General features: G+C 36.2%; 1 protein-coding gene across 1 annotated transcript in view; it reads left to right on the top strand.

Annotated features, from left to right (window-relative positions):
- Positions 1 to 18,180, top strand: part of SPATA16 (spermatogenesis associated 16) — a 247,967-nt gene that overhangs the window by 26,903 nt on the left and 202,884 nt on the right. Inside the window, exon 3 of the mRNA XM_045539681.1 lies at positions 6,627 to 7,256. Coding sequence (XP_045395637.1) covers positions 6,645 to 7,256 — 612 coding nt within the window. The 5' untranslated portion in view covers positions 6,627 to 6,644. The remainder of the gene's footprint in view (positions 1 to 6,626; positions 7,257 to 18,180) is intronic.

Raw genomic sequence — 18,180 nt, 5'->3', positions numbered from 1 at the left:
CTCATGTATCCAGTCATTCTTCATTTCCAGAGGAGGGAAATAAGTTTAGAGAGGTTGGATAATTTCTCCTAGAATATGCAATTAATAACTAATACACTTAGAATTCAAACCTTTTTTGCAACTCCAAACTTAACGTTCTTTACACTACAGAATACCATGATAAAGTCTCCCTTCTAAAGCTCTGTCTGACACAGTGTGAAAAATGGCTACAGTATATTAGGTACAAAGAAGTATAGTTGCTTTGATGTCATTATTCCCATTTAGTGATTTAGTGATCAGCCAAGGTTTGGCAGTTTTAAGTTTGAAGTCCCTGGAATTTATTCATGTGGAAGTATTATGTCCATATCATTTTTTTTCTGAATTTGATGGCTGCTGAAATGTAACAGGGCCATAATTATGTTTACAGCTAAAGATCTTTCAAAAAACTCAAAAATTAATGCTTTTCTTTACAAATTTGGTTCATATACTCAGATTAACCATAAGTTACTAGTTTATTTGTTACCATTTTAAAGGAAGTCTCACCCAATAAAGCAGCACTACAGCTAAACACCTGGTTATTAAATTAAATTTTAAGGTAATGAAAGTACAAATCCCAATCAACTAGGGATGCAATGTAGAAGAATTTATTATCCTATGGTCCAAAGGGCTTGGAATTTCACATCAAATGTCTTGGCTTAAAGTCTTAGGTCTGGTAAACTTTCTTGGTGATCTCTTTCAAGTTATTTAACATCTTGGTTTTTCATTAGTAAAATAAAGCTAATAATATTTATGCAAAAGAGTTGTTGTAAAAAACAAATGGGTTAATCCATCAAAATAACTTTGTAAACGGAGAATACCTATTGGCCATTATTATGCATATAATACTATCTGGTATGTTTTATTTTTTATTTCTTTTTTATTATTATTATAATTTTCTATTTCAGAATATTATGGAAGTACAAATGTTTAGGTTATGTATATTGCCTTTGCCCTGCCCAACTCAGAGCTACAAGCGTGTCCCTCCCCCAGAGAACGCGCACCGCTAACAAACATTGTAAGCCAAATGCACCTCTCCTTCTGATAATAGTGTACCATTTCTTATGAGTACTTGGATAAAAGAAAAGAGCAACTGCTTTTATAGGGACATTTTTCATCTTGCTTTCCTAAAAAACCTTCCTGGCTAGGTGCAATAGCTCACACCTATCTGAGTACTTTGAGACCCCAACACAGAAGGATTGCTTGAGGCCAAGAGTTTGAGACCAGCCTGGGCAACACAGTGAGACCCTGTCTTTAAAAAAAAAAAAAAATTTAAAATTAGCCAGGCATGATGGTGCATGCCTATAGTCCTAGCTACTTGGGAGGCTGAGGTGGGAGGATCATTTGAGCCCAGGAGTTACAGGCTGCAGGTGAGCTATGATTGCATCACTGCACTCCAGCCTGGGCAATAGAGTGAGATCTCATCACTAAAAAAATTTTTTTTAAAACCTCCCCAAATATTTTGAAACTGCATCAGTCCCATGTTCCCAGAGAAACATGTCCACTATTGCTACCATAGTACAGTTGTATATAGTAACTCAGACTAACATTCATTCTAATAACAAATGTGCACTGAGGGTCTGTGATATTCCAGGCTCTGAAAGAACTACACATCACTATAAAAAAAGGACTGTGATACATTTCTGCCTCTCCATCAGTTCACAGGCTAGTAAGTGAGCATCCCCTCAATATAAAGTTATTTATCTATGCATTTCCCCTCCCTATCCTACATGTACCCTCACCCCCAGCTATGAACACTAGAATGCCAAGACCCTTGTCTTGGTCATGTTTAATCTCCCTCATATTATCTAGCACAGTACCTTGCTCATAGTAGGTGCTCAATAAATGATTATTGGATTGAAGAAATATTTTTAGTGTGTTTTTAAAAATATTTAAAAGTACTGTTAGACTAACAAGCCAGGTGTTTTTCCACATAATGTCTCTCTGGTTACATTTAACAGCAAGTTAAAATTAGATCTTTTTTTTTTAAGAAAGAAAACCATAGCAACTGTGATGTTGAATGTTTCAGAGAGCACATTTTTAAGGATTCTCTTTTCCTGAATTGCCCATGTTTGAGCTGCCTATTTCAATCAAAAATCTAATAAATAATCTGTGGTACTAATAGCCATGTAAACCACTGATTGAATCTATGAAGCAATAGAAACTCCCACATAGAACAGAATACTTGATGAAATACTTGAAGAAAAAAAATAAATGTGTTGAAAATCCACTGATAAATTTAAAGTGGTTTCCCACTGGAAATGATTGAACATTAACCTCTCTTTGTTTCTTGTACTTGTATTTATTATAAAACCTTGGAGACTGTTCTAATGTTTCATATCAATATTTGCTGGAGATCTTTTTTTCAGGCATGTTTCTACGAGGAAATCAATTTTACAGGGCTGTCTTCTAAATTAAAGAATGAGCATTTTTACAGAATGTTATCAGCAAATACTTCTTTGACATACATAATGATTGTCTAATAGTTTTCTCTAAAAGTATTTTTATTGAAGTAATGATTAAAGCGTAGCTCAGTGCCTCAGGAACACTGACTAATGTCATGTTAATCAACTTGACTACTAAAAAAAAGTGAAGAGGTTGATAGTTTAAATCTAGCTGGTACATGATTCATTTGAACTATCAGAGAAGAAAATGTACTTTACCCAGGACCAAATTTAAAACAATAACAACAACAAAAAAAATCCAGCAAAACCCTTCAGAAACAGCTTTTTGAAAGTTATAGGCCATATCTTTATAAAAAAATTCAATTTTGTTTCTCTTAAAATATGTAAATTGGCCTTTGATTCACAACATTCATATTGATCAACATCGATTGAATGCCTACTCTGCAAAGCACCGAACAAATATCAAGATAAGTAAAGCATATTTCTGCTTTTAGGGAGCTTATTAGGAGAAATAATCCATTCAGGCACAACTGTGATGTAAAAAATAAGTGCTATCAATGCCATCAGGATTCTGGGGAGGTAAAAATGGATAACTCCTGGCTAGGTTTGGACAGGTACGATGAAGTGGAAACAGGAAGATGGGGAATTCTTTGTTGATAGACTGAAAACAGGCATCTTTTAGAATTAACAAGAAGTTCAGCTTGACTTCAGGGAATTTACAGAAGTAGTCCTAAATAAGGCTTAAAACACCAATTGGGCTAGGTGGTAGAAGGCCTTGAATTCTATATTATTTAAATGAAGATTTATAATTTTTAAAAGTTATAAGCAGGAGGTTCCAAAACTCTTCTCTACATGTGCAACAACTTTTTATAAAGAATAGGCTCTAAATCTGAAATTGAAGTGAACTGATTTGCAACCAGCACTGAAAAATATTGTTTGGGTTTGTTTTTCAGCCTGTGCATCTAGGAGACGTTTAGACATTCAGGTATTTGTTCTGAATTTGGAAGGGAGGAAGCTGAATTATCGTTTTTTGGATAAATTTGGAATAATTGATTTTTCTGGATATCTGAAAGCTAAACATTTGCTGACGTACTTATTCCCTCTGAGTGCTCTATGTATGCCACATATGCTTTTTTTTTCCTTCTCTATTATTGTTGCTTGTATAAAACTGTACTGAAAACCAAAATAATGATTTCCATAGAGGGGTTTAAGGACTGATGCAGAAGTATTCAGAAGCCTATTTCTTAAAAATAATAAAACCTTTCTTCTTGCAGGGAGAGAAAGGTTTGGGTGGGAGACAGCTGGGAGGATGATTGGGGGGGGAGTTTGGAGAAAAAATAGGCAGAGGAAGAGAGAGTGGGAGGGAGGAAAATGGAGACAGAGACAGAGAGAAAACAGTTACCCTCTAGAAGAAATGGTTATAAAGAAAATTTTATCCATTTATATGTGTTCAAGAGATGTGAAATAAATACAGCAGATAGGTAATGCTGCTGTAGATGCTAAAAATGTTACTAACAACAGCTACAGATATTCTGACACATTTTAGCCTCTGGTGCTTTAAGCAGAGAGAGAGTTTAGATAAGATACCTGGGAGATATCATGAAAATTTTGAGGCAGCTCACAAACCAACATTTCCTGTTTATATTTTTACAGTCTATTGTGAGAATGAATATGAACCAGAGATCTTTAAAACCAGGCATTTTGAGCTTTAAACAAATTTCAAGAGCAGCAGCTCTGCCACTGAAACTTATTCACACAGATGCATACCCAGGAGTGTCCATAAACCAGAGATCTTAACTGAAGGATTTAAGCTAATTTTTACTAAATCCATATGTGGTACAAAAGCAAACACAAGATAAGAGTGATGGCCAAAAGAGTTCTCCCCTTGCCACTTAGAGTAGCCATATTAGTAATCCAAAAGATATATTTGATGGCAAATGATTCCAAGAGAGGAAAAGGGAAGAAGGCGTTGCCCAAAGTAAAGCCGTGTTGGTGGGGCCCATAATCCCTGTTGATCTCCTTCAGTGCTGAGCATAACACATGTTGCCAAACGAGGGTTCGGCTGCCTGCCACCCAAGAGCTAGACATGAGAGGACAGAGTTGGTGAAGGAAAGGTGGTTTATTCAAGTGCCAGTAGCCTGAGGAGATGGCAGACTATTGTCTCAAGGACCATCATATCTCCCCTGCTTACTGAACAACTTATAAAGGGAAAGGGTAAAGGGGGCTGGTGGCAAAAAACAAGCTTTGTGCAAGTCATCATGTTATCAGCAAACAGTAGGTCACCTGGTGGATCTTGTCACCAGCCGTCTGTGGTTGGCCTGTTCCAGGTACTTGATCTGTTTTTCCTCGAAGTAGTTTTCTCATCTTATGCCCTGCAGCTGTGTGAGCAGGTAACAGGTTAATTCTAAACTTTTGAGACAGCAAATTGAAAGCATACTGGAAGCAAAATGGCTTCCCTTGAGCCAGCCTAGCGTTACAGTCTGAACGATCCTTGCGGTGCGCTTACACACAGACTGGCAAAAATTTCAACGTTTTACATGCTTTCACTCCATAGAAACACAACTCTAGTATGTGAGTATAAATCACTGGGGAAATGTTATTTTCGTATTTAACTTTTGCAAATTAATATCCAAGATAGCTGTTATTAATATTAGAATTATTGAAATGTGATCTTTCTTATGAGACAATAAAGACAGTCACAGGAGATTCTCTGACATGTCCACATATGACCTTGAACTTTTTCTCATGTTGCATATGTACACTGGTAAGGAGGGGGAAAGTACCTCAAAGGTTAGAGCCAGAAGCACAGTTTCATTTCCTCCTTCACTTTCCTTGAGGATCTACTGGGTCAAAGTTCAGGGTGTTTTAGAGGTGCTTTATAGGCAAACTGCTATCTTTCAGACAAACAAATGAAAATAATCAACAACATTAACAAAATTATAAGCTTTGAGAAGCTACTCAAGACTTTATCTTGAGTCAGGCACTGTCCTTATAGATGAAAAGAAGCGCAAATGTTAGCTTTTGTCTCATTGTTAGCTTATTATTATAGTCAGCCCTTCTTTCATGCTGTTTTCCTCTTTCTTTGTGGTTTGATATAAGTCTACTGTTATTAATAGTTATGCGAAAGAACAGCATGCAATAGAGGAAATGCCCCAGGCTAGGAGCTAGTGAGTAGCAGTCCCAGGGAGGAATGGGTGTAGGTTCTGTTAACAAACAGCAGTATGACCTTGGATAAGCAACTCAGCCTCTCTATCCCTTAGTTTCTTTGCAAAATGTCCTTATTCCTACTTACCCACAAAGTTGTTTTCAGGACAGAATGTGATAGGTGAAAGAATCCAAAATGATAGACACCAACCATACCAAATAATTATTAGATCTTAGGACATTTAATATTTTGAAACAAATCTAGAAGCAAATATAGTATACAGAAACCTTGGGACTAAAAGACGATTAGCTATATATTCTGAGCATAGTGCTTTTGGAAAAATGCTTCATCTTCATATAATATACAATGCTGATACCATTGCTTCAAAAATATTAATACAGTAGACTCAAGATGAATATGTGGCTCACATTAATGTGAGGTTGAAGATCATGTTCTTCTGCTTTAAAGTCTGTTTCGAACAATAGTTGTCTTTAAAGGTGTTTAAAGTTGAGATTTTCATTATTAGTAGAAGAAACAAATTGAGGAAACATTGTGCCCACAAGATTTTTGAAAGCTTTTCAGGGGAAGCAGCTGTGGTTTCTTTGGACTCCCAAGTCTATTATGCAGGTTAGTAGTGTATTTTATAATGAGTTCTAGACCACCTGCCTTTCTGAGGAAATTAATATCAAGATAGATTTTCTTTTCTTTTTTTTTTTTTGGTCCTTTTTGTCCTCAGTGGCTGTGTATAAGATTTCTCTATTTAGTGGGTTTGGGCACTGCATAAAAATATTCATTCAATGATGTTGTTCAGCTATAAATGATTATTTTTTAAGACAATGTCTAGATGTATTTTAAACAAATTCTTATCTTGATGGGTTTTGAGATTGAGACAATATACTGCCCCAGTGAAACAGTCAGCATATGATGTAAATACAATTGTGCTTCCAAGGCAATAAATCCCTATATGAATAAAATAGTGTTTTAAATGAATTTGGCTATAGTCTAAACAACTGGAATTCAAAACATTATTTTAATTATTTTCCTTCTTCTCACCCCTCTAGGAGTTTTGGGCAGGAGCAATGGATGCAGGAAGCAGCAGGAGTCTGGAGAATGCAGTGAATAGGATTTATCATGATCAGCTTGTTCCAAAGACAAACACAAGCAAGAAAATGTCCACCTTAGCAAATCCACCTAACATCCTGGAAATGCCACAAGAGATTAAGAAAAACTGTGGAGATAAACAGTTAGAAATCACAGTTGAAAGAATAAAAATGACAAAGAGCATCAAAGAAAAACAAAGCAATGATTTAGAGAAAGTGGCCTTTAAACGGAAGGCGGAAGGTGAAGAAAAGCCAGCTGGAAAGAGAGAGGCAAAGATAATAGAACTTGACAATCAGTTAATCACCATGCCTCTGCCTCACATCCCCTTAAAGAACATAATGGATGTGGAAATGAAGTTGGTCTACATTGATGAAGAGGACGTGAGCTATGAGTTTGTAGAGTCCTTCAGGTCCACTGGGATTCAGCCAACATGCCGAGCTGCTGAAATAGTAGACCCTTTGAGTGTACCTAATTTCAGCTTCCTGCCTCAGATTGACAAATGGCTTCAGGTAGCCTTAAAGGATGCCAGCTCTTGCTATAGACAAAAGAAATACGCCGTGGCAGCAGGACAGTTCAGAACAGCACTTGAGGTATGAGATTAAAGAAAATATAGATTGGTGACAGGAAGCTGTGAAATGGAAAGTTGCAATTACATTGAGTGGTTCTGACCATACTGTAATGGACAATGAGCATGGGGTGAGGATGTTTAATGATATCAGGAATATGCAGTTCCCAGTTTACATAAAGTAAATAAGCTGTGCCTGCAAATTAATATGCCTGTGTGCACTTGACATATAGAAATAAGCCCAAGAGCATACCTCACGCTTTTTCTCTGTTAACAAACCCTGCAGTCAATGGTAACATGTATAAAAATGCAGTTAGTTTTGTAATTTAGATGTCCACTATAAAAGCCATAAAGTTTTAGCACAATGGTGATGGGTAGACTATAGATTCTCTAAAAATAGGCAGTTAATGAGTATATGAATTGTCCCCTTTTGGTATGTAGTCTTCATCATTAAACATAACCACCTTTACTTTTAAGCATGGGCTGATAATTTATACATGATATTTATTAAAAACGAAATAACACTATTTTACTTTACCATCAAACTTTATTTTCCTTCCCACTCTAGTGTGCTTTGTAAATAATTATTTTTCTATTTGTAAGCAGGTAAGTTTGTCAATATCTTGGCATAAATAATAGCCCATGGACTAAAATAAACTTGAAAATCACCACTAAAACACAAATAGATAGTGGGAAAAATTGCTCTATCGCATGACTCACTGAACTTACAGAAGGACCAAAGTATGTAACTAGGAGTTCCATTGGCCTGGTATTAGTGACTGCATATTTCATTAATTACAAAAAACCTTTCAAAAAAAAAAGAAACATTTCAGTGCATACTATGTATGCCTGCTTGGCACTGGAGATATAAAAAAAAAAGTCAGTGAAGACATGATTTCTTCCCTCTAACCATCTGGTGAGGGAGACAAACCCATAAACGTTTAAATAGACATGCCATAAAGGAGTAATTGATTCACCATGGGGGGCGGGGGTGGGCAGGAGTCAAATGTGAGATGTTGTGGTTGAGATTTAAAGAGTAAAGTATCATTTCCACTGTCACCTGCCAGCCTGTTAAAATGACTACATACACAATGAATTATTAATGGGCAATACCAGACAATGGTGCCCCTAGATATTTAAAAGGAAACTAAGCACAAAAAAGGAGGTCTGGATAGATACGAAGTGGTTAGGTAGCACACAAATAGATTCATCTATAAATATTTCTGTTCTCATAAAGGGTCATCCACACAAAGAATGATGCACTATGTAAACTTCTGTACTATGTAATTAGTGCTGAAAAATCTACATTATCCATAAACCACCAAGAGAATCCTCTGCTGTCCTTTGAGCTAAAGCCCAGCAGCCTCTGTAAGAAAAGGATGCTAACGAAAGACTCCCTGAAGAACTGGAGGTAGTTTTGTCAGGGCCATTTTCAACTGAAATTTTTCTTCCCGGTTGGGGGAGGGTTAAAGGTATAATTTTATAGATAAAGAGGAATAATCATTTTGGCAACAAAAAAAGAAAAGCATAAAATAAGAAAAGATGCTCTGAAAGCTTCAAATTAGGTCTAGGTGGAAGCAAAAGATATCTGCATTAACTGAAAGAAAATAGCCAGTTTTTCATAAAATCCAGAGTTCAAATTTGAATCAGATTTTATTACCCCCAAGATATAATTATACTGGAAAGTGCTTGTGTTTTCTCCTTCCTTTTCCTCTCCTCTCCTCTCCTCTCCTCTCCTCTCCTCTCCTCTTTCCCTCACCGCTTCTCTCTCTCTCTCTCTCTCTCTCTCTCCCCCTCTCCCAGGGTTTTTAGGAAAGTTTTGGATGCTGACACTAATTACTAGTAATTAACAAAGGTAATTATTTTGAGGCCAAAACTTAGCTTAAACATCTGGCCTAGCTTTTGTCTAATTATCTTGGGAGTTAACTTTGAAATCTTACCTAAAATGTCTCTTAATAAACCAAAACTACTGGGAATAGAAAAGATTTGTAGCCTCTTTAACCCTTCTTTTGCTTAATTTAACTTCTAAATTTAACTCCTTCAATACTGAGTGCTCTCAGATATTATTTAGTGCACCTCTCCCTTTTCCTTAACTCCCAGTAAGGCTTTGAGTAACATAGAATGGATGACAGAAACCAGGCATAACACTCACACTTGAAAGGTAGATACGTAGGCAAGTATTTGAGTGTGTATAAATTAGGGTTAGGTTTGGCTGCAAATGACAGGAAACCTGAAATAACGGTGTCTGAAGGGAGAAAGTTTATTTTTCTCTCACATAAATGTTGGTAGTCAAGAGCTGGTACAGTATGATAATCAGGGTACCAGAGTATATTTTGTTCCTTAAAAAGTGGCTTTGACTTCATGATCCAAAGTGACTGCTCCTGCTGCTGTCATTGCATACACATTCTGGCCAGCCAAAAGGAAAAAAGATGAAGGAGGGAGGCACACTGTGTCACTATAAGCACACTTCACAGAAGTTGTACCCATAACTTCCTTTTTTTTTTCCCCATTGACCAGAATTTAGTGACATGGCCACACATACCTGGCAAGGGTATCTGAGAAATAGGGTCTTTATTCCAGATGGCCATTCATAGGTTCTCTTACTGAGGGAGAAGGTGAAAGTAGAGAGTGAAGGATACTAGCATCTCTCCCACAGGATGCTAATTATCTGGGAGGTATTGTGAGGCATATAAAATGCTTGCCAAATGGCTGGTATGAAGTCAGCTGCAGAAGTGTACAGAGGAGGGGTTGTGGTTAAAGGAAAGACCACAAAAAAGGAACAGAAAAGTAAGAACTGGACAAAGGCCCTGAAGATTTGTAAACATTTATTGATTGACACAATAATTGCCAATGTACCTTATAATCCCATTAGGGATATTCTGTTTATGTGTTGGTTTCCTTGTGCTCTTGATAAAATATTAACTCCTTTTGTTTTCATAGCATAGTCATTAACTAGATGAGTAAATTTATAATATAATATTTTATAATAATTAAGATAAAATGGTATGCAGTGATTCAGAGGACAACAGTTTAACTTTCAAAGAACAGTCAACTTTACTCTTTTAGGATTTCATGACATAGCAGGCATTTATTTAAATGTGCCTGATGAAATAAATTTTTGTATGCTTTTTTTTTTTTTTACTAAATAAGGTTGAACGAGTCAGGTAAGATTAATCCTTAGCTCTATGATCAACGCATCGATCTTTCTCAAGATTCATTAAAATCAATCATCATTTGCTCTTGTGTTTGTATTCATATCAGAAGCCAAACCAATAGGGCAAAAGGTAAAAGCTGAATATAAATACATGAATTCACACTAAAGCATTTTTTTATGCCTTGATGCTATTCCCTATAATTTTTAAAAGATAACCTGTTCAAATTCACCCACTATAAAAACAGTAGAGTTTCTAAAAGGAAAAAATATAAGACTGGCCTCATGTAGTTGTATTTACATATTAAGCAATACATACTACTTACTATTCAATAAATTGCTTGGTTGTCAATAAAAAGTAGGAAAAGATTAATTAATAAATTAGGAAAATGTAAAGGTTGAGGGATGTAGTAATCAGATGTTTCTTGCCATTTTTAGGGAAAACACTCAAAGATATTGTCAAATATTCTTCTAAGTTTGTGGCATGAAACCTGAATAATACTACCATTTCAACCTTAATCCTAGGATCTTAGTAATTAAGAGGCTTCCACCTTTTGAATTAGAACAAATCTACACACACCTTTCAAGATTCACAGCTTCAAACAATCCCACTGAACCAGTCAAAGAAGACAGCACAAGGCTTATCCCTTACCAACCTGAACTCTTCTGATTTCATCAGGTAGGAACTCCTTGAGGTGCTAATCCTTTTTTAATATCTTGACGCTCCACTCACTGATCTGTGAAGTTAAAGTAATAACTCACATTTATGGAGCTCTTTCTGTGTCAGGTACTATATTTTGCATTCTGGGAATGTTTATATTTATTAATCCACTTTATTCTCACAGCAAGCCCATAAGACAGGACTAGTATTATGCGGTTACTAATAAGAAAACTGAGGGATAGACAGGTTAAGCAACTTGCCCAAGGTTTGAGAGCTAGAAGTGGTGGAGCCAGGATCTGAACTCAGTCCATCAGAGCTCACCAGTTCAACCCCACTGTTTTTGCTTTGCTTTCCAGCTGGTTGGAAATACAGAATTCCAGACCCTGCCACACCTGCAGAATCAGAATCTGCATTTTAACAGATCCCAGATGGTCCTTGTGCACACTGCAGTTTGAGAAGCGCTGTATTCTGTGATATGCCCACACAGAACAGATTTGCCCTCCAGTTGACACTCTGCAACATGGTCCCTACATTTTATAATTTAAAATGTTCTGTGCCCAACACCAATTTCATAGGAAAGAATTTCCTTTTAAGCAGGTGTTTCTATAACAATAGTTCAAAATGTTTGGATTTCAAGGACCCGTAATTTTTTTTTTATGTAAGTGAGGGGAATAGGTTGACACTGCATTTGTATTGTACAAGAACATCATAAAAATTGCCATCTATTACCACCATTAATTTATTAAACATGCAGCAGTTTAACACCAGAAAGGTAGAAAGAAAATAAAAAGGTCATACTCCAAGAATGAAGGAAATTTTAAAATTAGTTTTTTTTTTTATTTTATGAAAAGCTAAGTTGTTTTTATTTTTTATTTCCCCTTGGGTCAGTGAAGCATTGGTCTGACAAGCAGCTTTTGGGAATCACTGTTCTAGAACACATTCCCTTGATGGTAAGCATTAGGTATCCTGAACAATTGAACCCGCACCAGGGCCTTCTTATGAGATTATTGCCAGGATAATGGAATTTCCTATAAGGCAGGTCCATTTTGGAGCCCATTCAAGGGGGTTTATTTAATGAAGTAGAAAAGATATCTCATTATAGGGCAGCCTCACCTATAATTGCTCTGCTAAGAATAATTCTGTAGCAAATCTCTAGGGCATAAAAATGTGGATATCCCAGAAAGTTTAATTTAAATGGATTTCAACACAGATATTTCTTTGGTACAACATAATATGGAATTTGGGAGTTGACCAAATTCTCTGAGTGTCTGAGCTATCTTATTACATATCTGTCCACTTGCATATGAATTCAGTGTGCATTTCTTAAATGCCTGCTGGGCTCCAGACATTTTTATTCATATAATCATTGCAGTAATCCTCTAAGATAGATATTGTCATCCCCATTTTACAGATGAAGAAACTGATGCTCTAAAAAGTTAAATAACTTACTTAAAATGCCACAGCTAGTTTGTGGCAGGGCTGAGACTGAACTCAGATACCCTGATTTCACATCTAGACTTCTTTACATTACTGCATTGCATATTTGAAGATGGATAAAGACTGCATAGGAATCTTGTTTAAAATTCAGGTTCTGACGTATTAAGTCTGTGGTGGGGCACCAGATGCCACATTTCAAATAACTTCACAAATCACCCAAATCGCGTCCATGCTGCTAGTCCAGGGACCACTCTGAGTAGCAAAGATTTATGCCAAGCCACTAGTAGTTTCTCAAATGCCGACCATTGCCCCTAGCAAGTTAGCAGTAAGCACTTCCATATGTCCAGCTCACAGGTGGCCGTAGGTCCACAGCTATGATGGACACAGCATTGAATTTGAAGTCAGATTATCTATGTTTGATGCTGTTTCTGATACCTAATTGCCAGGTGACTTTGAGCAACTTCCTAACCCCTTACACTGTTAAGTAGTAATGATAATACAGTGCTTTCACACAGAATATCAAGAACCGCTTATTGAAAAACATGAAATCTAAATTCATGTACAAGTTGTCATTGTACTTCTCGAATACCTCATTTCCCTCTTCAGTTTGTATTTAATTTAAAACTTTAACACTCCAAAGGAGTTTGCCCAACTCTGTGTTTATCAATAATTTTTTTAATCCTTAGCCCTTTTCCCCTTTAACATTAAAAATTTATAGTCTTGTTTTAATGATATTTAAAATTCAAATCAAGAGCCAAAGTAATGCATTATTCTCTACTATATTTCCCTTTGAGAAGCAGTGATCTAAATCAAACATTATTTTGAACTGTTATAATTGCTACTGACAAAAATATAAGCCTTCACTTAAATGTATGAATTGTTATGCTAGAGATAGCCCATTTTTTCTTAGTTTTCAGGTACAAACTGACTGTTGGAATTCTATATGTTCAGATTTAGACATTTCAGTTTTTAACTTGATTGTTGCCATCTTTGTTCCATCCAGAGACATCATCACTAATAAATATTTAATGATCAAAGATATTTAAAAGAAATGCTAGCAAGTTTAAATAGTGGGAAAATACAAAATGAATACCTCCCTTAACCATAAAAATAAAATTATAAAATGAGATATATTCCTATGATTGAGCACTGATTAAATAACGCAAATCTCTAGAACATTAGAATTTGCCATTATAAGAAAAAAATGCCACTAATATTTACCAGCTATTTCAGCCTGACATAATGCTAGATGCTGGGAATGCAAATGTAAATAAAACATAATCCCTGCCCTCAGGGAGCCAGAGTTCAGAGACCAGGAATAGGGTCCTAATGCCTGTGTTCTAAGAATTCATTTGTAATTTGTGGTTATCTATTTTTAGCTTAGTGTGTTATTGTTTATATTTCAAAAGATTTTTTTTTTAAATATGACCTTTAAGTGGACATTTAGAAAGTCTCCTACAAATTTTAGTGTAATTTAACTACCTCCGGTGGTCATTTATCTGAAGCCCAGTGAAATTAAATAAATAAATAAATAAAAATTTAAGATACACAGAGCAGAGTTGACTATTGGTTAAAGGGACAAAATGTTTTTCAGGCTAAATATTATTAAAAAGAGATAGGAAATAGGAGGGATATCTGAGGCAGTTTCTCAATTTGATGGGCCCTGTTACTATTGACGCTTTGTATCCAGATGGCCCTGGCTCTGCTGCACACCCACCCTGTGACTCATCTGACTCGTGCTAAGCCCCTCGCCCCCAACTCCACCACAATAGCAGACTCTGACACAGCAGGGAGCAGCAATTCCTATTGGTCTGCAGCGCCTGTAATGGGGGTGAGCTTGTAAGGGGGCATGTGGGGAAAATCAAAAGGACAAGAAGAGTGGACAAAGCAACCCAGTGAGGGTTGAGAGGTAAGCATTGGCTATCTCAGGGAGAATTGAGTTTCCCCATTACTAAGATGGTGACAGAGTGTGCAAGGGGGGAGTAAGTAGGAGAATTTTCAATAGCTAAGGCTATACTGTAATTTGTATCGCTTTACGAATGAAAGAAGAATCACACTGCATATAAAAAAATCATGAACCTCGTAGGTTTTCAATACAGTCCTTTGTGGCTTAACGACAGGGATACAGTTCTGAGAAATGCATTTTTAGGTGATTTTGTTGTTGTGTGAACATCATAGTGGGTACTTACAGAAAGCTAGATGGTATAGCCTACTACATTTCTGGGCTATGTGGTATGACCTATTGCTCCCAGGCTCCAAACGTGTACAGCATGTTACCATACTGAATACTGAATACTGTAGGCAACTGTAACACAATGGTAAGTATTTGTGTATCTAAACATAGAAAAGATACAGTCAAAATATAGTATAAAATATAAAAAATGGTAAAACTTGCATAGGGCAGTTCCAGTATAATCTTGTGGAATCATCGTCATATATGTGTTCTGTCATTGATCAGAAGGTTGGTATGCAGCACATGACTGTATAATTCCAATCACCAGGGAAGCTATTAAATATACATGGTTCTCCAAACCCACCCTGGGTTTGGGTGAGAGTCGGATACAATTATCTGGGGTCTAGACAATGATCATGGCTGGCGCATTGATATTTGGAAGTTTCCAGGTCAATTACTGAGCAGCTAAAAGTTGAGAACTACCAGCATAGAAAATGCTCATCACTTCCTTCTTTAAAATCACCTAAAATAAGTGTTAACCCATATGTAGCTTTTTAAAGGAAATAAGAGAAGTCATATATAAACATTCAAAAGCTATTAAAAGCATTACAGAAAAATGTAAATGTCATTGTCCTGAAAATTTACCTTTGGAAATTTACACTGAAAATAGTCTTCTCATATTCATTTAAAAATCAAATTAACTTAATGAATATTTCTCTATTATTAATAATACTAAAGGAAAAAAAAAGGTCCATACTTAACTCTGGCCAGTGGTTAGTTAGTATGTGTCTCTGAAATGTTAAATTCATCCCATGAATGAAGACCTCATTAAAAAAGAACAATTAATCTATAGGAAGCTGAGGAAGATCTTTTTCATGAGCAGGATCATTTCCATAGTTTACAGGTGGTCATTATGTGTTTGATTCAAATAGTAAATGTTAATGAAATTAGTAAACATCGTTAACTCTGTGATTGTTGTAAATCAAAACCCAACCAATTCAGTCATGACGTCTTACACAACCCTAAATTGTAATCAGTTTGATGATTCTGTTTTGGGGTTCACACACACAAAAATGATGATTCTGACTTAAATATTGGATAATGTTGCCAAACATTTCTTCCACTATCCAGCTTTCTAAGTTTATCACAGGTCTACCAAAGCCAGATAAAGTTACAAAGAGCAATCTCTTCTCTCTTTCTTTTATCCTCCACCCCATTCCAATCTTCATACACAATAGAGCTTGATATTCAAATGACCCTGAAGGTACTGAGTAGATGAGATCCACTGTAATTTGTTCACAGAAATGGAATGCAGAGTGAGGTTATGGTTACCTTTTTGATTCAGATTATCTAAAAAACGTTAAAGGAAACATTTTATTTCAACTCCTACTCACTTGTTTAACTCTTCTCTTTGCCTCATTTGACCTTTATTAAAATGGAGAAGACTTCATTTCCACCTGGGAGATGATTGTGTTCCCATCAGTGAATAGGATGTAGTTAAGCAGGGAGTAATAAAAAAGAGAAACAGACAGATTTTCATTGTACTGTCTCAGTGTGGTTTCCTTATTTGGTAGAAATGGCTATGAATACCTAGAATATTGAATTTATACATACTTAAATGCCACTACCAAAATATTTTTATATCCAGAAATAAATAACTTCTGGAGTACTTGTTTTGATTGATGATGATGATTATGATTATGCTACTCATTTACAAATAATTGACCAGTGGTTTCGTGGGGCTAGTTTTACCAAGAAATCAACCACAAATTATTAAATGACTACTTTCTCACTACAAGTAACTACTTTTTGTCAACTTGCTGGATGACACTGGGGTGATAAGACATTATATGGAAGGGTTTTAATCCTCAAGGAATTTAGAGTCAGGCTTTAGACAGAAGTGTTATAATTGTAAGGCAATTACAAATCCATCAAGTGTTCAGTGATGTGCAATGACTGTATAGAGCAAAGGTTTAGGATGGGAAAAATCAGTAGAGTCTAGGATATGCATTTGCAAGCACAGACTATGTGGCAGACACTTTATCTATATTAACTCATCTAATTCTCACAACAATCCAGGGGGTTGGATGCTCTTATTATCCCTATTAAGGATAAATAGAAAAAATATATCAAGCACTTGTGGAAAATAATGGGATTTCGAATGGAACCTCAGAACATAAATAGCTGAGAAAAAGTGGGGTGGGAGAGGGATGGAAGATTAGTATGATATGTGAGAGAAACATTACCAGAAGGATGAAGAGTTTGAGGAAAGAAGCACAAAACAGAAGGACAGCAAAGAGATGGGTGGCCCAGAGAAACGCATGATTATGAAATAAAAGTGGAAAGCTATAGGCAAATTCTGGAGGGTCTTAAAAACCAGGAAGAGAATATTGGGATTGGTGTCGAAGGCAATAAATGAATTCTTAGACAGAGAAGTAATGATGTAAAAAAGGATTCATTGGAAATCAGCAAAGGACACACAAAAAAAATTATTGAGTAGCGATTACATTATCAACACTATACTGGTTGCTACAAGAGCTACAGGGAAGCACAAGATTTCAACCCCACAGTTATAGCTCTTCATCCATTCTTCAGTTATATTTGAAATATACTCTGCACATGGTAGACGTTTTATTTGCAATAATCCAACTGTTAATTTTAGGGGAAAACACCCAAAAATAGGAATGTATGAGAGAACTGGGGCAGGGAGGGAACACAGAATGCCAGGGTAAAATAGGAAGGAGTTTGATGTTGCTGGGGTAGTAAGTGCAGAGAAGAATGAATAGGGAGAAATGAAGCTGGAAAATCTGGCACGTTGCCAAGGGCATGCATACCTTGTTGAGATCTTGAACATTGTCCAGTAGGCAACAAGAGGCTTCCCAAAAGAATCAATGTGGGGAATGGTGAAGTCTGATTTTTATTTTTGCTATATCACTCCAATATATATATGGAGAAAAGATAGTATTTAGTCTCTGGGTTATGATCCATTACTGGGTTGTGAAATCAGTTCAGTGAGTTGTGGCCAGCATTATGTTTAATTGAAATCCTACAATGGAATGGAATAGAATAAGAATACAATACAATAAAAAAATCAGAGTTCATGGATCACTGGAAATAATTTTTACTTTGTAAAAATTTTGTTTTTGTTATGTATCCATGTATATCTGTATCTATCTATAAGTAGATATATAGATAGAAAAAGAAGGAAGAAGGAAGGAAGGGAGGAAGAAGGAAAGAAGGAAGAAGAAGGGAACGGAGGGAGGAAGGGAGGAAGACTTCAGTGACAGGTGAGAAGCAAAGAAGCATTATGTAAGAATCAAAGTGCCACCAAATCAGTAAAAGAGCATATCTAGAGGTAAAGTTGATGAATGCAGTTTTGGATGTGTTGCATGTGAAGGCTGGTGGCAAGCCCAATTGGAGCAGCACGTTTGTTGGCTAGACGCATATAGGAAGCACAGGGGAAAATTCACAACCAAAGATAGACATTGAGGAGTTGCCAGTACTTGATGCCATCTGAATTGTAAAAC

Source organism: Lemur catta, chromosome 1 (genome assembly GCF_020740605.2).
Source record: "Lemur catta isolate mLemCat1 chromosome 1, mLemCat1.pri, whole genome shotgun sequence".
NCBI lineage: Eukaryota > Metazoa > Chordata > Mammalia > Primates > Lemuridae > Lemur > Lemur catta.
This window is presented reverse-complemented; position numbering and strand designations above follow the sequence as displayed.